The sequence below is a fragment of the Bubalus bubalis genome, chromosome 20 (assembly GCF_019923935.1).
Source record: "Bubalus bubalis isolate 160015118507 breed Murrah chromosome 20, NDDB_SH_1, whole genome shotgun sequence".
NCBI classification, from domain to species: Eukaryota; Metazoa; Chordata; class Mammalia; order Artiodactyla; family Bovidae; genus Bubalus; species Bubalus bubalis.
Window position 1 is genome coordinate 25,041,997 of NC_059176.1, and position 23,932 is coordinate 25,065,928.

Sequence of the window (23,932 nt, forward strand, 5' to 3'; positions counted from 1 at the left end):
CCTATATGGGAACAGAACCCAAAAAGAGTGGACATATGTATATGAATAACTGATTCACTTGCTGTACAGCAGAAACAACACTGAAAATCAACTATATTCTGATAAAAATTAATTTTAAAAAATATATAAAGGAAAGGCAGTGAGGTAGTCTAAAAAGCTTCACACTATCAAAACCTCAGCAATGATTTGATGTCCTTTTCTTCCTTTCCAGACTGACACCATGCTAGACACAGATTCTGTACTTTTATTCACCTAAATCACAACTTCCTCTTCTACCCTGCACTGTCTTCAGGGCTCTACCCTCATCTCTGCCCCCACTAGGAAAAGATGATCTTATCTGACTTAAGACATAATTAGGTTGCCCGGCAACAGTCAGAACAAGAATCATGAAGTAACTTTCTCATGGTTATTATAAAGATGATATTAAATGAGCTAACAGTTGTAAGGTACTTATAGTAGTGATTAGTGTACAGTAAGCCTTATACAAATGTTTGCTTTAGAAAAAAAGCAGTTAAAACAAATCAAGCAGAATTAATATCTGAAAAGATCTCTCAAACTTCTTCAAGAATACAAATATACTTCTTTATATCTTGTATTTTGGTGGAATAATGTGTTCTACATACAAGTAAACCGCATTATTCCACCAAAATAAGGGCTTCCCTGGTGACTCAGACAGTAAAGAATTTACCTGCAATGCGGGAGACCCAGGGTTCAATCCCTGGGTCCCCTGGAAAAGGGAAAAGGCAACCCACTCCAGTATTCTTGCCTGGGAAATCCCATGGACAGAGGAGCCTGGCAGGCTGCAGTCCATGGTGTCACAAAGAGTTGGATACGACTGAATGACTAACGCAACAACATAGAGGTAAACATTTCAGATAATGAAGGTGTGTTCTTTTAGACGTTTAATTTTATTTCATTTTAATCTTTTACAAGTCTAGATAATGCAAAATGGAAACTATTGTTAGAAATGCACTACATACTTTCCTTTATCAAATGAATATCAAACAGTATCTTTGAAAATCTCTTAGGGACCCAGTATATCATTATGAACATAAGGAAACTTAATGAACAAAACTCAGATTCTGGAAACAAGAGAGACAAATCTTAGCTCTGCTACTAAGTTGGCTCAGGAAAGCCACTTAACCTCTCTGAGGCCTAGCAAAAATGAGATGCTGCCTTCCCTATAGGATTAACTCAAGGATTAGAAATAACAAAGACCCTTGGGGAATTCTCTGGTGGTCCAGGGGTTAGGACTCCATGCTCTCACTGTAAAGGGTGTGGGTTGACCTCCTCGTTGAGGAACTAAGATCCCACAAGCTGCCCAGTGAAGCAAAAGCAAAAAAAAGAAATAACAAAGATCTTAGCACACTGACTGACATACAGTAAGCATACTGCAGGGTTCAAACAGACAGAAATTTCTACTCTCATGGAGCTTCTAATATGGAGACAAGATTAATAAAAGCATATAAAATACATAATATGTCAGATGGTGGTTAAGTGTTATGGAGAAAAATAAAGCAGGGACCAAAAACAGAATGCTTGGGTGAGGGGATACAGGCAATTTTGAATAGGGTGGTCAGGAAAAACCACTCTAAGAAAGCAATATTTAAGAAAAGAGCTGAAGCAAGTAGATGAATAATCACACAGATACCTGGAGGAAGAGGAAACAGCTAGTACAAAGGTCCTGAGGCAGGAGCATATCTGGTAGGACCAAGAAACACCAAGCAGTCCAGCCGGCTGGAATGGAATGCAGTAAGATCCGAGAGGCTAACAGGGGTTTTAGAAGTCACTGGAAAGATTCTGTGTTTCAGCCTACTGGAGAGTTTTAAGCAAAGGGATAACATGATCTGACATGGATTGACAAAAATCACTCCAGCTGATAGCAGAGTGATGGGAAACAAGAACGATTAGACAGATGGCTATTGTAGTTGTCTAGTCTAGAAATGTGCCTTAGATCAAAAAGTGGTAGCAGTAAAGGTGATGAAAGTGAGTCGCTCAGTCGTGTCCGACTCTTTGTGACCCCATGGGCTATAGAGTCCATGGAATTCTCCAGGCCAGAATACTGGAGTGGGTAGCACTTCCCTTCTCCAAGGTATCTTTCCAACTCAGGGATCGAACCCAGGTCTCCCACATTCCAAGCAGATTCTTTACCAGCTGGGCTACCAGGGAAGCCCAAGAATACTGAGTGGGTAGCCTATCCCTGGAGAAGGCAATGGCACCCCACTCCAGTACTCTTGCCTGGAAAATCCCATGGATGGAGGAGCCTGGTGGGCTACAGTCCATGGGGTCGCGAAGAGTCGGACACGACTGAGCAACTTCACTTTCCCTTTTCACTTTCATGCATCGGAAAAGGAAATGGCAACCCACTCCAGTGTTCTTGCCTGGAGAATCCCAGGGACAGAGGGGTCTGGTGGGCTGCCGTCTGTGGGGTCGCACAGAGTTGGACACGACTGACGCAACTTAGCAGCAGCAGCAGCCTATCCCTTCTCCAGCAGATCTTCCCAACCCAGGAGTCAAACCAGGGTCTCCTGCATTGCAGGTGGGTTTTTTTACCAGGTGAGCTACCAGGGAAACCCAAAGGTGATGAGAAGTGTCATATATGCCCTGAAGAAAATTGATATATTTTCTGGTAGACTGGAGGTGGGTGGGGTATGATGCAAAGAGGGAAGTTAAGGTTGACTTGCATTTTTGATATTCTGAATAACTAAAAGAACAAAGTTCTATTTACTGAGATAAGAAAGACTGCAAGATGGACATCGTATAAAGATCAGAAGTCTGGTACTGGAGAGAAGGGAGGAGGCCTTTGCTGTTATTCTCAACATCTCAGCAGCTGCTCTTTCACATTGGTAGTTTTCTCTTCCTTCAGAAGCAAGCTGTCAGATTTCAGTACCCATGTGTTACCGTTTTTATTCTTCTGTCTTATTCACACTATTCTATTGGCTTGGAAGAACAAATGAAAAGGCAATGAAAATTGATACCTTTAGTCAACACTGAAAGAAAAACTGAATCAGAAATCTGAGGCAACATTTACTAAGCAAAACAAAAACTTAAAACTGTGGCCACCCTGGTACTACCTCACTTCCAACACACTGCTTCTATAATTCATTTACAAAATGCTCACTTAGAACTCACAATACTTTTCTCATAAACACAGATTTATAAAAAAAATGACTTGGTTTTCAAGCCAAACTATGTCACGGGGCTATATTATAAAAGTAAAAGTACTAGCCTAGATCTGAGGGAGGAAAGATCACAGGATATAAGAAAAACCAGACCTTCTTGCCCTTGGCTTAAGAAAAAAATAAGTCAAGTTTCTCTTCGCACACTCCTACCTTGTCCAAACCTGCTCAACTACAGGTGCCCCGTCCCTCTGCTTCAGCACTGTCACCTACGCAAGACCTACCACTTTAGCATCTGACTCAGAAGTTGCCCCCCAAATGTCCTCCATGTCTAAAAATCACCCACCCAACTCTAAAACAGCAGTTACCGCTTACAGTCGCACATAATTCTCCTTCCCTTATAGAACAGAACTCAGCTAGCCATCAGGAGGAAAGGCACTGCTTCAAGCTAATTCTCATAAAAATGACTGGATCCCAATTGGAAGAATTTCAGTAAGTGCTATCTCAGAGCAAATGAAGAAGGATGAAGAAATGGAGATGTTTGATGTTGAGAAGGCCACTGCAAGGAGTCAGCTTGCTTTTCTTTTTACATTTTTACCCTTCCTGGGCCTCTGAACTCATTGATCTTTCTAGAAGTTTCACATTTTTAACCACAACTCTTGCACCAAACCACCTGGATGATCCAGAGATCACATGCACAGTTTTTAACTGTGGAGCTGAAGAAAATGAAATGGGGAATAACATTAATGATTAAGTATACATTGGGTAAAAGGTTCGTAACTTGAGGACCACTTGTCACAGTACATGATTTTAAAACTACATCTGGGAAACAATTACATTTCTCAGGTTTTTTTTAAACTACCAAATCCCCAAAGTTTGCCATTTACCACTAGACTTTAAAAAAAAAAAATTCTGGGGGAAAACCTCCTATGCATCTTAGAGATAATCAAATCTTCAAACCCACAGAAGATGAGAGTGGAAGGTTCTGAACACTGTGATGAAGAGCTCAGTTGGTTCACATCTTTCATAGTTTGCAGCTGCAACTCTCAAATTAAAAAAAAAAAACCTACATTAGATCAGTTTTATACAGACATTTCATTTAGGTCACGTGTGCTGTTTTAAATCTGTAGTTAGAGAAACACCAGAAGGCCTCCCTTTTGTCAATTAACTGAAGAGATATTATCAAGCAGAACAAATGGTTTGATTTAAACTTAACCCTAAAAATTCAATTAGGTGGACTACAGGCAATTTGCCTTTCTCCAATTTCTTTTCTAGAAAACAGAATCCTAAGTCATTAAGGTTTTAACAAGTTTTAAATCACAGGATTATGGGGAACTGTTATCATGATTAAAGTTTCATTAAAAGTTACAAAAAAAAAAAACAGCTTCATTAAAAGTTCAAAATGAGAGGACCATGGTGGGCTACTCTTTCTTTCTTTACAGCTATCTATTTCAACTGCAAATTTTTTATAATTAACAAATTATTTTTATTTTCCATTTTAGAAAGTGAAAGATGATGAAATAAGAATAAGAATTAAAAGCAGAGAAGAAACTAAATACAAGATGCGCTGAGTAGTAAGGCTGCTGTCTTTGTTTTGTTTTTAACTTCCTTTGTAATGTTTGCCTAATAAAGTTGAGGAAAATAAATATTACTGAAACTTTTAAAGAGAAAGAAAAAGCAAACTACATCTAAAGCAGAGTATTTCTAGAGCAGTGGTTCAACTGTGGTGTGAGGACCCCTGCACATCTTTAAGACTTTTTCAAGCTTAAAAATTATTTTTAAGGCTTCTCTGGTGGCTCAGTGGTAAAGTATCCACCTGCCAATGCAGGAGACACAGGTTCAATCCTTGATAGGGAAATATCCCACAACCCCCAGAGCAACTAAGCCCAAGCGTCACAACAATTGAGCCTGTGCTCTAGAGCCCGGGAGCCACAACTACTGAGCCCATGCGCCCCAGAGCCCATGCTCCACAACAAAAAACACCGCCACAATGAGAAGCCCATGCACTGCAACCAGAGAGTGGCCCCCGCTGGCCACAACCAGAGAAAAGACTGAGCAACGCGAAGACCCAGCCCAACCAACAATAAATAATTTTTTTTTAAAAAACTGTTTTATTAATAATACTAAGATATTATCTGCCTTTTTCAAACTCATTTCCTCACAGGTGTACAAAGGAGACTGGTATAATATCAAAGAAGAAAAACTATCTGAAAATGCCAATAAAACTTTCACCCTTTCAGACTATCTCTATAAGCCTCCATTGTCTTCATATGCTTCAACCAAAATAACAAACCACAAGACTGAATACAGAAGCAGATATGAAAATTCAGCTATCTTCTAGTGAACCAGGTAATTAAAAATTTACAAATATGTAAGATGGTGCCTCTCTTCTCCCATAGCGTTCTTGTTTTAGATGATAGAGCTATTATTGAGAAAAGATATTATTTATGTTCATGTGATAGTTTTTATTTTGTTATTTTAAGTTAATATTACTTTTAAAGGTTCTGGTTTTAATTTCTAGCCTAGTAATTATCAAAAGATACAATACCACATGAACAAAAGCTCTCAGGAATCCTTCATTTCTAAGAACATAAAAGGGTCATGGGACCAAAAGTTTGAGAACTGCTGTTCTAAAGGGTTTCCTACTCTGTCAGAAAAATATCACTTTACGAAGGAATATTTCTTAAGATAAGAGATACAAAGAAAGTTGCTTAAAATTGAATTTATAATTTATAGGATAAATGATTAAGCTCAGATTTGCTTTACAATGATCTGAGCGGCAAGGGAGGGATGGTGGGAGTATAAATGAAATAAGAGTGGCCATGAGTTAATAATCATTGAGTAGGAGTTTGTTATTCTAATCTTTCTACTTTTGCATATGTTTGAAATTTTCCCTAGTAAGAAGATTAAAGACAAATTCATACCTGGACAACTGAATATGAAAAAAAAGGTGTAATTTAATATTATCACTATTATAAGAATGAAGGAAAGTGAGAGGGAAAAAATCTTACTAATATTAAACTAATACTTTCCTCATAGCTCCAAATTTTTTATCTTTATTGATGTCAATGAATTTCACGTAGTTGAATCAGTAGTACATGGATATTATTTGGAGTTCTGCCTCATTCACTTAAAATTTACATATACAGTTCCTCTCTTTACTATAACTAACTTGACAAAGAAAAATTATACAGCTATCTTTCAGTTTAATATTAAAAGCTCATAAAATCCCTTTAACCTGACTGACCTGGCCATAACCTAGAGTAATTTTTTTTATTAATACATGTTACACTATTGCCATCTGCTGGTTATGATGTGGAAGTACAGTTTTAAAACATTAAAAACTAACGATTTACCTATGACTATGGTTTTCTCCCAAAATTATCCTGTAGAAAAGAAGGTGTCATACACACATTAGAGTTCTTCAAAAGCTCACATTAGAAGCAGTGGTTCTGAATCCCACTTGCACTTTAAAATCATGAGAGTTTTTGAGAGTCCTGATGCCTGGACCCCAAACCAGAGCAATTAAATCAGAACCTATATTCTGTGAAAATGAAAGGCAAGCCAGACTGAGAGAAAATATTTGCAAAAGATACATCTGCTACTGCTAAGTTGCTTCAGTTGTGTCCAACTCTGCACAACCCCATAGACGGCAGCCCACCAGGCTCCGCCGTCCCTGAGATTCTCCAGGCAAGAACACTGGAGTGGGTTGGGACTTATACCTAGAGTCCACTTTTCAGTTCAGTTTAGTTGCTCAGCTGTATCCGATTCTTTGTGACCCCATGGACTGCAGCATGCCAGGCTTCCATGTCCATCACCAACTCCTGGAGCTTCCTCAAACTCTTGTCCATTGAGTCGGTGATGCCATCCAACCATCTCATCCTCTGCTGTCCCCTTCTTCTCCTGCCATCAGTCTTTCCCAGCATCAAGGTCTTTTCTAATGAGTCAGCCCTTCGCATCAGGTGGACAAAGTATTGGAGCTTCAGCTTTAGCATCAGTCCTTCCAATGAATATTCAGGACTGATTCCTTTTAGGATTGACTGGTTTGGTCTCCTTGCAGTTCAAAGGACTCTTAAGACTCTACTTCAACACCAACTCAATAATAAGAAAAAACCCAATCTTTTATATGCAAAAGATCTAAATACCGCCTCACCAAAGAAAATAAATGGATGGCAATTCAGTACATGAAAAGATGCTCTACATTATTAGTTAATAGGAAAATGTTCATTAAGACCACAAGAGATATCACTTCACATCCATTGTTGTCTAGTTGCTAAGCCGTTTCTGACTCTTAACAACCCCACAGGCTGTAGTCCCCAGGGGATCTTCCTGACCCAGGGATCAAATTCGTGTCTCCTGCATTGGCAGGCAGATTCTTTACCACTGAGCCACCAGGGAAGCCTCTTCACATCCAAAGAATGGCTAAAAGTGAAGAGACTGACCTTAATATTAAGTGTTGGCCAGGATGTGGAGCAACTATAAGCCCTCTCACACTGCTGACAGAAATGTAAAATGAGACAACCACTTTGGAAAACAGCTTGGCGGTTTCTCAAAAAGCTACACACATACCTACCATAAGATTCAGCCATTTCACTCCTACATATGTACCCAACAGAAAGAAAAGTTGTAGTAGGTTAAACAGTGTCCTCTCTAAAATTCATGTCTACCTGGAATGTGACCTTATCCAAACAGGGATCTTCACAAATGTAATTAGTTAAGATGGGGTCATACTGTAAAGTAGGTCCTATGTTCTTACAAGAAAAGATGACACCCAGAGAAGAGGAGGCAGAGAGTAGAGTGATTCAGTTAAAAGCCAACAGACAGCAAGGATTGCCAAGAGCTGGGAGCTTCTGAAGCCAGGAAAAGGGGATAAGCTCCCCCCGAGTCTTCAGAAGGAAAATGGTCCTGTCAACACCCTGATTTCAGACTTCTGGCCTCCAGAACTGTGAGATAATGAATGCCAGTCATTTTAAGCTACTCAAGCTGAAGCATGGTTACAGCACCCCTAGGAAACAAATACAAAAGCAGAAAGTGCACAGACGTGTACAAAATGTTATTAGCTTTATTTTTAAGAGCCTCAAACTGGAAATAACCCAAACACCCATCAACAGGTCAATGACTATACAAAACTGTGGTATAGCCACACAGTGGAATTCCATGTAGTGGAATTCCTCTGTCCATGGGATTCTCCAAGCGAGAATACTGGAGTGGGTTGCCATTTCCTTCTCCAGGGGATCTTCCCAACCCAGGGATCGGACCCAGGTCTCCCGCATTGCAGGCAGATGCTTTAACCTCTGAGCCATCAGGGAAGCCCTTTTCACAGTGGAATACTATTCAGCAATTAAAATGAATCAATGATTGAGACATAAAATGTAAGTGAAATCTCAATTATGAATTAAAGAAGTCATACAAAAAAGATTATATAATATGATTCCTACGGTGTTTATCTGAGGTGGCAAGAGTGAACAGTGGGTGGGTACAGAAGGGGGTCATTATAAAGTGGCAGCACACTTTTGACATTGACAGATATATTCATTATCTTGATAGTGCTGACAGTTCCACAGGTGTATACGTGCATGTGTGTGAAGTCGCTTCAGTCATGTCCGACTCTGCGATCCTATAGACTATAGCCCACCAGGCTATAGGAAGTCTCCAGGCAAGAATACTGGCGTGGGTTGCCATGCCCTTCTCCAAGGATCTTCCCAACCCAGGGATCAAACCTGTGTCTCTTCCATCTCCTGCATTAGGCAGACAGGTTCTTTACCAATAGCGCCACCTACTCCATGTGTCAAAATTCATCAATTTGAAGAGAAGATGGCAGAGAAAAGTGCACCAGAAATCAGTCTCCCTAGAAAGACTAGACAACAGTGCATTGACAGAATCTCTGTCTGATTCTGTAACCACTTGGCAACTCTGAAGCCTGTTAAACGCTTGCAACTTTCAGGGGAAGCCTTAAATGATGAATTGTGGTTAATTTCATCAGTTTTACCTCTCTGAACAGCAATAGCTACCCATCTCTCACCCCAACCCACACAGTATGTATACATGTTCCTAAAGCAGTCTACGCACAGCTTATGGGAGCCAGGGTGGGCAAAAAGGACCTTGTCCTCCAAATATTGGGGATTTGTGCTCCGATTGCAGACTGCTGCTTCCAGTCACAGAAGTGCAAACAAACAGGCATAATCATCAAGAAAAAGAAAATTTGAATATACACTATAATGAGTAAGTAGAGTGAATTATTAATTTAAAAAATCTCTCAAAAAAATGTCCTGGATCTGATGATTCACTGGTGAATTTCACTAAACATTTAAAGGAGAACAAATACCAATCTTCTTAAACTTTTCCAAAAAATTAAAGAGGAAGGAATACTTCTCATTCTACAAGGCCAGCATTACATTAATACTACAGTGTCTTTATGCTACAAGAAAGGAAAACTATGAACACTGATGCAAAAATCTTCAACAAAATACTAACAAGCAGAATTCAGCAGCATGTTAAAAGGATTTATACACCATGACGAAGTGGGATGTATTCCTGAAATGCAAGGCTGTTTCAATATATGAACACTGATCAATACAATACACCACATAAACAAAATGACAGAATAACACGTGATCATCTCAAATAACGGAGAAAAAAGCATTTAACAAAATTTAACACTCTTTAAAAAAACTAGACAAACTAGCAATAGAAGGAAACTAACTCAACATAAAAGCCATATATAAAAACCAGCAGTCAACATCATACTCAGTGGTAAAAGACTGAAAGCTTTTCCTCAGGACCAGATCAGGACCAAGGGAAGGATGTCCCTACCCCTTGTACCACTTCTACTTATTGCAAGTTCAAGCTGGAGCAATTAAGCAAGAAAAAGAAATAAAAGGTACCCAAATTGGAAAAGGAGATGTAAAATTATCTTTGTTTGCAGATGATATGATCTTTTATACAGAAAACCATAAAGATTACACACACACACACACAGAGAAGTAATAAATCAATTCAGCAAAGTAAGACACTATAAAGTCAACACACAAGAATCAGTTGCATTTCTATAAATAATGAACAATCTGAAAAGAAAACTACAGAAACAATTCTATTTATAACAGCATAAAAAAGAATAAAATTCCTGGGAATAAACATAACCAAGGAGGTGAAAAACTTGTACAATGAAAACTACAAAACACTGCTGAAAGAGTAAAGGCATAAATAAATAGAAACAAATTCCATGCTCATGGATCAGAAGACTTAATATTGTTAAAAGTCAACACTACGAAAGCAATCTACAGATTCAATACAATCCCTATCAATATCCCAATGACCTTTTTTTGCAGAAACAGAAAAACCCATCCTAAAATTCCTATGGGGGACTTTCCTGGTGGTCCCCCAGGTTGACCCTTAATCTGGTTAATGATTAAGAATATGCCGTGCAATTCAGGGAAAGCAAGTTTCCATGGAAAGGGAAGGAACTGAGATCCCACACGCCGTGGGACAACTAAGCCCATGCGCAACAGCTAGGGAAGACAAGCACTGCAATTAGAAAGTCTGCCAACTGCAAAAGAAGACTCAGAACAGCCAAAAAATAAAAAAATAAAACGCATTTGTTTTAAAATAACTAACTAATGTTCATATGGACTCTCAAGGGATCCTGAAGAGCTGAAACAATCTTGAAAAACAAAACCAGAGGATTCATACTTAATGATTTCAAAACTTACTACAAAGCCACAGTAATTAAAAATAGTGTAATTTTGGCATAAAAATAGACATACAGGCCAATGGAACAGAAATAAATTCAGATCCTCCTATATATGTTAAGAATGACTTTTAACAAGAATGTTAAGACCATTCAATTGGGAAAGGACAGCTACGAACAGTGCTGAGAAAACTGGCTACCCACTCACACACACAAAAAATAAGTTCAACCCTTTCCAAATACTGTATACAAAAATTAACTCGAAATGGATCTAGGACCCTAAATATAAGATCTAAAGTAATTAAACTCTTAGGGATGAAAACAGAACAAAAGCTTTACAACACTGGATTTGGCAATGATTTTCTTAGATATGATGCCAAAGGCACAGGAAATGAAAAAATAACAAACTGGACTTCATGATAATTTTAAAAATTTTGTTCATCAGAAAACACTATCAGAATAAAAAAACGCAACCCACAGAATGGGAGAAAATATCTGCAGATAGTATACAGGGATCAATATATGTCAAAATATACAGAAAAACCTACTCAACAACAAAACTCCAACTCCCATTCAAAAATGGACAAAGGACTTGAACAGACATTTCTCCAAAGAAGATGGATGAATTGCCAATAAGCACATGAAATGATCACTAATCATTAGAGAATGCAAATCAAAACTATGAGATACCACCTCACACTCATTAGGATAGCTACTACCAAAAGGAAAAGAAAACCACCAGTGTTGGCAAGGATGTGGAGAAATTGGAACCCTTGTGCTCTATTGGTGTGAATGTAAAATATCTATAATACAGCTACTGTGTTATGTACAGAACATAGTATGGAGATTCCTCAAAATATTAAAAATAGACATAACATATGATCCAGCAATTCCACTTCCCAGTATATACCCAAAAAATTGCAAGCAAGGTCTCAAACAGATATCTGTACACCCATGTTCATAACATTACTCACAATAGCTTAAAATGTGGAAGCAACCCAAGTGTCCATTAATTGATGAACAGACATACAAAATGTGATATAAGCATTATATGGAATACTATTCAGACTTGAAAAGTAAGGGAATTCTATAATATGCTACAACATGGATGACCCTTGAGGACCATATACTAAATAAGACAGTACCAAAAGACAAACACTGTATGATTCCACTTATATGAGGTATTTGGAGTAGTCAAAATCATAAAGACAGGAAGTACATGGTGGCTGGCAGAGGCTGGAAGGAGTGGAAAATGAGGAGTTCCTGTTTTGTAGAGTTTCAGTTTTATAAGATGAAGAGAGTTATGGGACTACATGATGGTGATGGCTGTGCAGTAATATGAATGTATTTAATGCCACTGAACTGTGCACTTAAAACCAAAACTTCTAGGGGGTAGGGCCCGAGCATCAGTAATTAAAAAAAAAAATAAGCATAATTCAACATGGATTTTGTTTGTTTTTTTGGGGTTTTTCTGGCCACAGTGCACAGCATGCGGGGTCTTAGTTTCCTGATCAGGGATGGAACCTATGCCCCTGCAATAGAAGCTCAGAGTCTTAACCACTAGATTGCCAGGTAAGTTTCCATCAGTGATTTTTAAACATCCCCTAAACTATTCTAACAAGTAGCCCTGGATGAGAACCATTTCATTAAAGGGTACCATTTCATTTATTTTCTTTTGAACAAAAGAGTACTTCTTGGTAAAAACATATAAACCTGAAATCATTTTTTTTTTAACTTTTTATTTTGTTTTGGGGTATAGCTGATAAACAGACAATGTTGTGATAGTTTCATTAACCTGAAACAATTTTGATAATGCTCTTTTTGGATACTTATGGAGATCAGCTGAAACTATAAATTTTTAAAGCAAGCAAACTCAACATGGATTAGTACTTACTCCATACTTTATACCTCACATTCCCAAATTATAAACAAGCTTTTAAAAGTAATATTGAAAGACGTTCCAGCTGTTTACTCCTAGTATAAAATAATTTAAAATGCTGAACACAATACAGTTTTAATACATATTTGCAATGAATGGTATTTATAGACTGAACTATGGCCTCCTCAGAATCCTCAAATTGAAGTCCTAATCCTTAGCACCTCTTAAGGTGACTGCATTTGAATATAAGGACTTTAAAGGAGATTAACATGAAATGAAATCATAAGGATGAGCCCGAATCCAACCTGACTGATGTTCTCAAGTGAAAAAGAAATTCGGACACATAAAGACACACCTGGGATGCCCTGGCACAGAGGAGGTCTTTATGAGAACAAACCAAGGACCATCTGCAAGCCAAGGAAAGGAAAAAAACTTCAGGAGAAACCAAACCTGCCTATACCTTGATCTTGGAACTGTGCAAAAATAAATTTCTGTTATTTAAACCACTCCGTCTATTGTATTTTGTTATGGCAGCTCTAGCAAATTAACACACATAGTAAGCAAAAAAAAAAAAAAACCAAAAAACCACAAGATGAAGAACCTTTGGGCAATGACACTCTGCAGCTGAACTTTATCCTGGGGCACAGGCCACACTCTTGGAGAGCACCCCCTGGATCAGGACAGGGCTCAGGATGGCTTGTCCTCTGAAATTTTAACCTCAAATTTTTATTCACCTGCTCTCCGATTTCAGCCTTTTAGCTTTCATTCCCTTACTGGCACAGTATCTCCTCTTTTGCTCCACGTGAGACTGCAAGGCGCTGGAGCCCTCCCAGACAAGTGCTCTCTGGCCTGCCTTCCTTTCCTATCTGGTCTGGGTCCCATGATGATGGTGTTCACTATTCTATCAGGACTACCTTCCCTTGCTCCCTGTTACGTTGCTACAACTAACCAACAAAACCCAAAATCTGAACCAACGGTGCATTTTGTCTTCACTACTACCACTCTAGATGAGTCAAGCTCTGTTGGCAAAGTACTAAACCACATACTCATGCACAGTAATGTCTACAAATTCACTGATTCAAATCTCAGCACCCATCCCTTGCCACATCCTTCTGCTGGAGTTGGCATCTCTCAAGGACCACTCCTCTCAAGAACCACCCCAAGCCTCTTCATTCTCTTTAGTCCTGCATGGATGCCCGTCTCTCACCATGTACCCCATTTAACACAGCAGATGTCATTTCCTTCCGTCTTCTCGCCTCCTATCTATATATTTATCTGTATCTACACCCATCCTCACTTTCTTTTCTAGTCTCAAAGAAGTTTCTTCCATTTCTAACCTCCCTATCTGTGCTCTTTTTGTCAACCCTTCCTACTTCTGAACCTTTTCATCCATTCTCTCCTTACTTGCCCTGCTTATTCAACACTTATCTTTACTAAAAACTCTTCATTCTATGAGTATGCACATCTCTCACCCCTCCCTAAACCCTTCCTTGACCTCTATCAAACTCAAGCCACCACTATCCCATCTGTCTTCTTTTCATCCAAGCTTCTCAAAAGAAGAGTTCACCCTCAATGTGTGTTCACTGAGTTACAATAACCTGGATGGCTTTGGCCCCCAGTGAACTACTGATATCCCTCTTCTTATGGTCATCAATGACTCCTTACTTATTCTTAAGTGGTATCTAATCATTCTCTCAAAGCATGCTATAAGAGACTTCCCTGGTGGTCCAGTGGTTAAGACTCTGTACTCCCAAGGGGGCAGGGGTTTGAGTCCCTGGTCAGTGAACCAAGTTCCCACATTAAAAAAAAAAAAAGCACGCTATAGAATTGAGAGGGAAAGAGAGGCCCTCTCCTAGTCCCTGCCAAACCTTCAAAGTTGCTACTTTTCCACCTCAACTGAGGTTCATGAGGTTCATCTAGACCAGGGGTCAGTAAATTGTTTTCTGTAAAAGGCCAGATGGTAAATAATTTAGGTTCTGTGAGCTGGTCTCTTTTGTACCTTCCCAACTCTGCAGGGCACAGGAAGCCACAGAAGAGACCAGCATACCTGTCTGATTTGGTCCCAGATCCCCACAATAAAGCAATATCACAATGATGTGAGTCATACAAATTTTCTGGTTTCCCAGTATGTATTAAAATGTTACATTTACATTATACTTTAGTTTATTCAGTGTGCAATAGCATATCTTTAAAAAATGATGTATATACCTCAATTTAAAAATACTTCATTGCTAAAAAATGCTAACCATCATCTGAGCCTTCAGTGAGTCATCTTTTTGCAATAGTAACATCAACGGATCACCCTAACAAACACAATAAAAATGAAAAAGTCTGAAATATTGCATGGCTTACCAAAATGTGTCACAAAGACATGAAGCAAGCAAATGTTGTTGGAAAAATGGCACCAGTAGACTTGCTCAGTGCAGCTACCACAAATTTCCAATTTGTAAAAAAAACAAAACACAATAAAGCAAAGAGCAATATACTGATATACACCTGAACCTAAGTGAATGAGTGTGGCTATGCTCCAATAATACTTAATTTACAAAAACAAGCAGTAGGCTAGTCTTTGTCTGTGGGCCATGGTTTGCTGACTCCTCTTATCTGTGACCTGTGTTGTTCCCGTGACCTGTACATTTATCAAGAATTTGGCCTCCAACTCACAGTCTTCATTGCCAGCCTAAGGGAAAAAGTGCAGTGCCAGGCACCTGATAAGCATTCTATAATGTGGTTGCAATTATTATTTTTTAAAATTATCCCATGGACACTGTAATTAGCTTTGTGGATGACCACCTAGCACGTTAGGCCTCTCAGTTTCTTCATCTGCTTAACTCTCATACTGTGGCTTTTGTCATCTAGAGCCCTCTATCTCCCAGATCAAATACCTAGTGGACACTGATCAGTCTCACTCCCTTTATACTTGCTCTCCAAACTCAGTGAGCCTCCAGTCCACTTGTCTCTCTTGTCTCCTAAATCCTGAATACTCACTGGAAGGACTGAAACTGAAGCTGAGGCTCCAATGTTTTGGCCACCTGATGCAAAGAGCCGATTCACTGGAAGAGACCCTGATGCCGGGAAAGACTGAAGGCAGAAGAGGACAACAAAGGATAAGATGGTTGTATGGCATCACCAATTCAATGGACATGAACTTGGGCAGACTCTGGGAGATGGTGAGGGACAGGGAAGCCTAGCGTGCTACAGTCCATGGGGTCACAAACAGTCAGACACAACTTGTCGACTGAATAACAACAGCAAAGAGTTGGGCATGACTGAGCGACTAACACTTACTTACTTAGTCTCAGAAAGAGTTGGTACTACTTTAATCTACCAGAAATTATCTGGATCCATGTCTGTCCCTTCTGCTTCACCAATACTATTGTACAAAAGCTAAATTCCGAACCAATCCAGCCGTATGTTTTCCTTCACTGCCTGTTAACCATGGATATGGTTCTGATCCTGAGCTTCCCCATCTTCAAATGGGTGATATCCTTTCAAGACTGTTACGTGCTATGAGTTTAACAGGTCTAAAAGTGCTTGACATAAGGTAATCATTCCATAAATGGTGGCAATGTTCTTATGTTAAGATGAAAGGTGGATGACAAAAAATAAAAAATGGGATACAGATTTGGGGAGCTACAGGAGGGAAAGGGGAGAATGGAAAGAGAAAGGGAGAAAATTTCCCTTGTCATAAAATGTCCCAATCCTTCTGTGAATATATTCAGTTGCTTTGTGAATTACTGGTAACCAAATGTATGATTATTCTTTACTAATCTCACCAGTCTGGAGCCTGAAGCTTCTGTAGTAGAACACTCTCCAAGGAGAAGGTTTGCTCCAGAGTCTCAGTCTCTGTAAGGAAAAAAAACTAACAAATCTTCCTTCTACTAATCTAGACTTACAGTGATATTGTTAAAAAGGAATTATGATGGGGGACTTCTCTTCTGGTCCAGCTAAGTCCAAGCTCCCAGTGCAGGGGGCCCAAATTTGATCCCTGATCAGGGAACTATATCCCACATGCTGAAACTAAGAGTTTAGCCATTGAGAGTGTTAAACAAAAGTATTCAACTAGTGATTCCATGACTGAGGCAGAAGCTATTCAAGGTAAAAGCCTAGGATATCTTGTGCCAGAAAGCATAGAAGTGCCCCCAAATTGATGTGTATATTGGGGGGGAGTGCATGAAAGAGTCTCAAAGAGACAGATAAGCTGGATTGCAAGAGGTTCCCACAGGCCAAATTTGGGAAAATTTGAGCAACAAAAAGAATGATGACGGTAATGGAATCTAACCCCATTCATTTTTTTTTTTTTATGAAATAACCAGAAAATCATCACTTTGCATCCTTCCAAAGGCAGAATTCATTTTCATGTGGCAAAAAACACTGGGTGAGGTGTTAACGGGTTACAGAATATCTACGTAGTTTTGAACTATTACTCCACAGATTACTTAACTTTTAATTACAAAAATTATAAAGGGAAAAAAATGAGCCTTTACAATGGAGATATCTGGCAGTCGCCTCCTTAATCAAGTGCTCAAACAGCATCAGCAATAGATAGCAACCTGATATTATGTGGCTGCTGTAATGCACTAAGAAGCACATAGCATCGTCTATGTAATACACTCCAAAAGCTTATAAACTGAATTAATGGAGAGAAAGCAATCAGACAATTAATCCACAGTCTTGTTACTCAAAAGTGGTCCAAAGACCAGAATTCCATCACCTGGGCACTTGTTCAGAAGACAGAATCTCAGGTTCCTCTTGGGACAAGTGAATCATAATTTGCATTTTCAACAGATCCTTAAGTGACTCTGAGGTACAAAGTATGAGAAGCCCTGAACAAGACAAACCACCTAGACTTTATAAAAAATCAATGTCATAAAACAAAAAAAGACAGAGAGGCCAGCTCTGGATTTAGAGACACGAACAGCCAAAAGCAGTAAGTGAATCTTGATTGAATCCTGGGTAAGAGAAAAATGTTTTAAAATACATTTTGGGGGAACTGGAAAAATTTTAATATGTGGTCTTTACTAAAATGCCACTGAATTAATGTTAAGGCTCTTAAATGTGATAACAGCATTTAGTTATACAGAATGTTCTTATTCTTAGAAGATACAAGGAGTTCCCTGGTGGTCCAGTGGTTAGGACTCTGCTTTCACGGCCATGGCTCAAATTCAGTCCCTGGTTGGGGAACAGAGGTGCAGCTAAAACCAAACAATCAAAAAAGATACATACTGATATATTTAAGGTAATATGTCTACAACTTACTTTTAAATGGTTTATAAAAACACACAGAGAGAAAACATATGTGGAATAATAACTGGTTATTCTAGATGAAGAGTATGTGTCCTTTGTGGGTTTTTTTTTTTTACCTTTGTTTTAGGTTGAAATTTTTCATAAATAAAAAGTTGGAGGATGGGAAGAATATTCAACTAACCCACAACAGAAATGGTTAAGTCTTTAGGAGCAAACAGCATGATTTACACAATCCTGCATCTATCTTAACATTTACTTCAGAAGATACACCTAAGTGTTCAATAGATGTTGGATGAGAGAAAGAAATTTGTTTAAATCAGTTTAGCTGGCAGAAATTCCCAAGGCATTAAGAACTGCTACAGCCAGTCAGCTGTCAAGTACATACAGAACTACAAACTAAATTTTCATTCAATGAGAGGCAGCAGAGTGTAAAGGCAAAAATGTGGGGGTCACTATGACCTAATTTTATTAGTGGAGCATCCTAGGGCAGATTTAACCTCGCAAAGTCTCAATCACTCTATCTGTAATACAGAAATAAACCAACATCTTACAGGGTAGTGTAAAGATGAAATGATATATAAGATAATGAATATAAAGCTCTAAGCATCATTTAATAAATGTTAACTATAATTTTATCAATAAAGTCAGCTAAAAGGTATTCCATAAAATGAACATAATGTTTTCAAGGACCCAATTTTGACTTCATTCTGAGGATCAAAGGTCTTCATATTAGCATTTTCTAACAATTTTAAGTCAAAGTGAGAAGGCAGAACACTTTACACTTCTTTTTATTTGGTATTTGGAGAAAGAGCATTCAGTAAGATGACAGGCCAGCCTCCCCCCAAGGTCAAAGCATTTTACTTCAACTTAATCTTAGTAAACCAGCATAAAATACTGAAGATTAGCAAAATACATCTATTAAGAATGACTTCAAGAATAAACAAATTCAATATGAAGAAGAAAAAGAGTCAAGTTATCTTAGACTCTCTTGACTAGAAAACTTATGAGAAACCTGTTTTCATGGAATTTTATTAAAAACATCTTTTGGAAGCACTTACACAAAGAATAACCATCTATTGAGCACTTGTGCCCAGATGAAATAGAATTGAACTCAACAGATGGATGATAGTCTAACCCAATTATTCTATGAAAGTCTAAAGCAATCTCTCCTAAGGGTTGGCAACTATGGCCAGCCGAAAAAATCCAGCCCATGACTTATCTTCATGAATACAGTTTTACTGTATTCATTTATGTACTGTCTGTGGCTGTTTTCACTACAACAGCAGAGTAGCAAAGTTGCATCAGAGACATTATGACCCACAAAGTCTAAAACATTTACTATCTAGTCTCTTAGAGAAAAAAACTGTCAACCTCTCCTCCAGACAAGCAATCCAAGAATGAAGTTAAGACCTGTCCCAGACTCACCTGAGGTGTCGTCTTTTTGTATTGGTCACCTCCATCTATAACATCCCTCATGATTTTTTCCTTGAGAAATTCATACTCTTCTGAACTCAGGTGAATAGACTCTACAGTTTTTCCACAGCCCAAACACTGACCACTGTAATTACAAATGAATGTGTTAAAGAATGTCCAGGGAAATAACTTTTTCTAAAATGAATAATTCTAGGACATGAGAAAATTTGAAGGTAATTTAGAAAAAGAACATCATAACCTTTGTGATTATCATACACATCTCATTTTTTGCAACCCAGACAATATAACAAATTAGTGTCCCAGAAAAAGCCAAAAGAGTAGACTGCTGACCTCCAGATAAAGTTTTTAAAGTCATTCTTAAAACACAACTGGGCCCAAATTTGTAGGGAAAACATGTCAGAGAAATCACACCAGGCTCACAGCACCTACCAAGAAAACTGTTTTGGATACTGCAAATTCTCCAAATGCGAAATATGACCTTTTTGTCAATCCTAAGTAACGTAATCTATCCTATTTCTAAGATGTTCTTAAATTCTTTTTAACCAGTAGCAACATAACCTACTAAACCTGAATTGAACAGATTAAAAATAAAACATGGGTCTTTACCTTTGCTGGATTGTGGTAAATTGTCCTTTCCATTGTTCTCCAGGAATACTACAAAAAAAATTGCAAAACCAAATCACCAGAGGGTCAGATCACTACTGAAAGATATTAATTGTAGGAAAGAGCTCTGAAAAGTTTGGGATATTTTCTTAGAACAGTTCGATTAGAAGAATGGATGCTTAGTGATGGTACACTACTCTGGATCTCCTCTTTGCTGCTTCTCTCATCATCTGACCCTCATCTTTAAGTCTAAATTTACCTTCACAGGACCTACCCAGAAAGGAGCTATAACTTCTACACAAAACTCAACTCTAGGGACTTCCCTGGTGGTCAAGTGGCTAAGACTGCACTCCCAATGCAGGAGGCCCAGGTTCTATCCCTGGTCAGGGAACTAGTTCCCACATGCTGCAACTAAGACCCAGCACAGCCAAATTAAAAGAAAAAACTCAACTCTAACCTTCTCCATAAAGCTGCCAGAGATTGTTCGTGACCCAGAGTCATTCTTTCTCTTACACTATCAAATTTTATTCACCATTCTTAGATAAATGTCTACTACTGCATTCCCAATTAGCTCATGAATGCCATTATAATAGATCTTACATCACAAAACACCCACAGTGCTTAGTCTAAAACTGGAGGCATTCAAAACTACTTATTCATTTATTTGCTCAATCAACTTATCCTTTCTTCTTTCCTCTTTCATACACTACCATCATTTTTTGCGGGGGGGAGGTGGGCTGTGCTGGGTCTTTGATGCTGCGTGGGCTTTTCTTCAGTTGCAGCGAGCAGGGGAAACTCGCTAGTTGCAGTGGGCAAGGACTTCTCACTGTGGTGGCTACTCTTTGTGGAATGGGCTCTAGAGTGTGCGGCATCAGTAGTTGCGGCTCACAGGCTCTAAAGCACAGGCTCTAGTTAGTCGTGGTGCAAGGGCTTAGTTGCTCTGCAGCCTGTGGGATCTCCTGGATCAGGGATCCAACCCGTGTTTCCAGCACTGGCAGGTGGATTCTTTACCACTGAGCCACCAGAGAAGCCTCATCAATTCCTATCAATTCTACGGCCTTCTCTCCTTTCTCAGTTCTTAATTCAAGATCTCATCATTCCTTACTCAAATCTACAATTGCCTCCAAACAGATCTCCCTGTTTCAAATCTTAATCCCTCTCCAATCTTCTTTTCTCACTGCTTTAGCATCATCTTTTAAAAACTACTCCAAGACCAGCATTCTTGATAACAGAATAAAATCCAAAATCCTTGGCCTTCAAAGACTGTCATTATCTAGTTCCTCTGCAGATATTCAATAAATGTGGTAAGAAAGATAATTAAGCATGATTGCTACTGCAAAGCTCTGTAAAAATAACATATAGTAGAAAAGCAAGAGAAAAACAGAGATGAAAGGAAAGAACCAGTAGGAAAAAGCCTGAGGCAAATTAGCAGTAAAGAAATAAAGAACAAAAGACCATCAAGCTGATAACATGAAGGAAAGCAAAGGAGAGAGTTTTGGAGTGAGTAGTCACATATGTATGATCAAAACCAGGATATTTGATATTTGGCAAAACTAATACAATTATGTAAAGTTTAAAAAATAAAATAAAATTAAAAAAACAAAAACAAAAACCCAGGACCGGAGAAGGCAATGGCAACCCACTCCAGTATGGATGGAGGGGCCTGGTGGGCTGCAATCCATGGGGTCGCTAGGAGTCGGACACGACTGAGCGACTTCACTTTCACTTTTCACTTTCATGCATCGGAGAAGGAAATGGCAACCCACTCCAGTGTTCTTGCCTGGAGAATCCCAGGGACGGGGGAGCCTGGTGGGCTGCAGTTTATGGTGTCGCACAGAGTCGGACATGACTGAAGCGACTTAGCAGCAGCAGCAAAACCAGGACAGATGAAGATTTTCTTTTTTGATGCATATGAGGTTTAAGCAGGATCCCTCTCTCTGCTCTAACTACTCAAGTTGGTGAAATGCAGACAGTAAACAGAATATATATGCGCATTATATACATTATACCAATCACAATTAGGTTTCAGAACAACTTCTGAAAATAGTAATATAACCCAAAGACAGCTCCAGTTTTCTTGCTATGAACTCCAGCCACAAGTACGTAAATACTCATATACTAGACACCTCAGAAAACAAATGAACCTTCTAAAAGGAAAAAATACATTAAAAACAACAAGTGTTCTATAATCTCCCTTTTATGTGATGAGCAGAGATTATCACAATAGGTTTTTCAAAGAGAAAGAAAACTGTCTTAAAGGGGAAACAATCTTACTAAGAGAAAAAAATATATAATCTGAATAGAACAATCCTCAGCAACTAATTTAAAAAAAAAAGGAAGAGGCTACTTTTAGGTATCAGTATTAAAATAAAAATACACATATAAACAGAAATCAGAATTACCTCTCAAACCATGTTTTTATACTATGTGCAAATGACTCCCCAGGATAAAGTTGATTATTTCTTAGATACAAAAGAATATTGTGCAGTTTGTTTGAATACTGATCATCTTTCATGTCTTTTCCAAAATCAAAGAAGGCTTTTAAAGTTTCCAACATAGGAACAATATCATGACTTAACAGCTCCTGATACAAATTCCAAGCTACATTTACATCTTGATGAAACAGGGCTCCCTCGATACAGTCATCATAGTTCTTTCTTGAAGGAATCATGACTTTTTTGAGGTCCTCTAACAGCAGCAAGGCCTCTCTCCATCTGTCTGTATAGATTAATCCCCGCATGAGAAGAGTGTAGGCTCCAGATTCTAAACGCTTGTATCTGGCTTTCATGATTTCATAGACATCAATAATTTCTGATGTCTGCTTATGAAAAACACAGAGATACAAATACTTGACCAGTAAATCATAACCTACAATACCATTGTTTTTTGCAGCTACCCAGGCCAGCACAGATTTGGCTACATCTACAGAGCTATGGCATTTAACCATCTGCAAAATAATCCAATTTTCAAAGTTAGCCTTTTCTTTGAACTCTTCCTTAAGTTTATCCCACTCCTCTGAGTTCAAAGGTTTTGTCGGGAGCTGAATAATATTCTTCACAGGTGGCAAGACAGAACCTTTACTAGAAGGATTCATCTGTGATCTCTTCTTAGCCGCTCCAGCTGCAAACATGTGAGAAGAATCAGCAGAAACTTGCTTATTACTACCCTCATCTAGTTTCCTGACACATCTGGCCTTGGCAATCAGCAGGTTCATTGCTTTGGTATTTTGTGCAAACATCGTTTTAACAGAAAACCACTTCTCTTGATTCCTGATGCCATAACAGTCTTTGAGAAAGAGAGAGAGGTAAGAGTGACTTGAACTTAGCCCAAGGTATGAGTTGCTCTTCCAAAGCTTAGGAAAGCTTCGAATACCAGTGAAATAGAAAGTCATTATGCAGTTAAATCAGCACTAGATTGTGAGAAAGATGTTCAAAAAGTCCCAACTTCTGCAGACTGGTGGCTGAGGGCGGGGAATCGAAGGGCAACTTTCTACAAGGCGATTTTCAGCTTCTCACAAATCAAATGCTTTGGGAGCTAGCAGCAACGAAGCTTGGTTGAGTTCTTTCCATTAAACAAGGGTATGGGGATATCCAACCTCTCTCGCAAGTTCCAGGACTAGGAGACAGAGCAGGAATCCTCTGCTGCCTCTTATATTCCAGTCAGCGAACCTGAGAGAAAAAGCACAAAGACCCGCCAGCTGACTCACGCGGAACACCCCTCTTCTTAAAAGGGGGCAGGAACCCATGGGAGATAGGCTGCATAAGGGGCGAGGAGTCGGAAGCCTCCTACCTCAGGCCCACCCGTAGCCAAGGAAGAGGCTAAAGCCCAAGTCTAAGGGCCCTGGCCGCCAAACTCTTCAAATGGGGGGTTGAGAGGGGGCGGTAAGAGAGCCGAGCCAGAGACACAAGGAAGAGAAGTCCACGAGGGCACCCCCTCTGTGTACGGGTCGGTCACAAACGAAGT

The 23,932-nt window shown here is 39.0% G+C and overlaps 1 protein-coding gene across 4 annotated transcripts in view; it reads right to left on the bottom strand.

The window, feature by feature from the left end:
* Positions 1–23,932, bottom strand: part of PRORP (protein only RNase P catalytic subunit) — a 130,360-nt gene that overhangs the window by 105,808 nt on the left and 620 nt on the right. For 2 of the 4 annotated variants that reach the window (XM_006043851.3, XM_044932862.1), the window contains 3 exons: positions 22,372–23,637; positions 19,973–20,020; positions 19,358–19,490 (listed from right to left, as the gene is read on the bottom strand). In XM_006043851.3, coding sequence (XP_006043913.2) covers positions 19,358–19,490; positions 19,973–20,020; positions 22,372–23,360 — 1,170 coding nt within the window. In that variant the 5' untranslated portion in view covers positions 23,361–23,637. Of the gene's footprint in view, positions 1–19,357; positions 19,491–19,972; positions 20,021–22,371; positions 23,638–23,758; positions 23,926–23,932 lie in introns of those variants that run through there. The other 2 variants (XM_044932863.1, XM_044932864.1) reach the window with 2 other exon arrangements.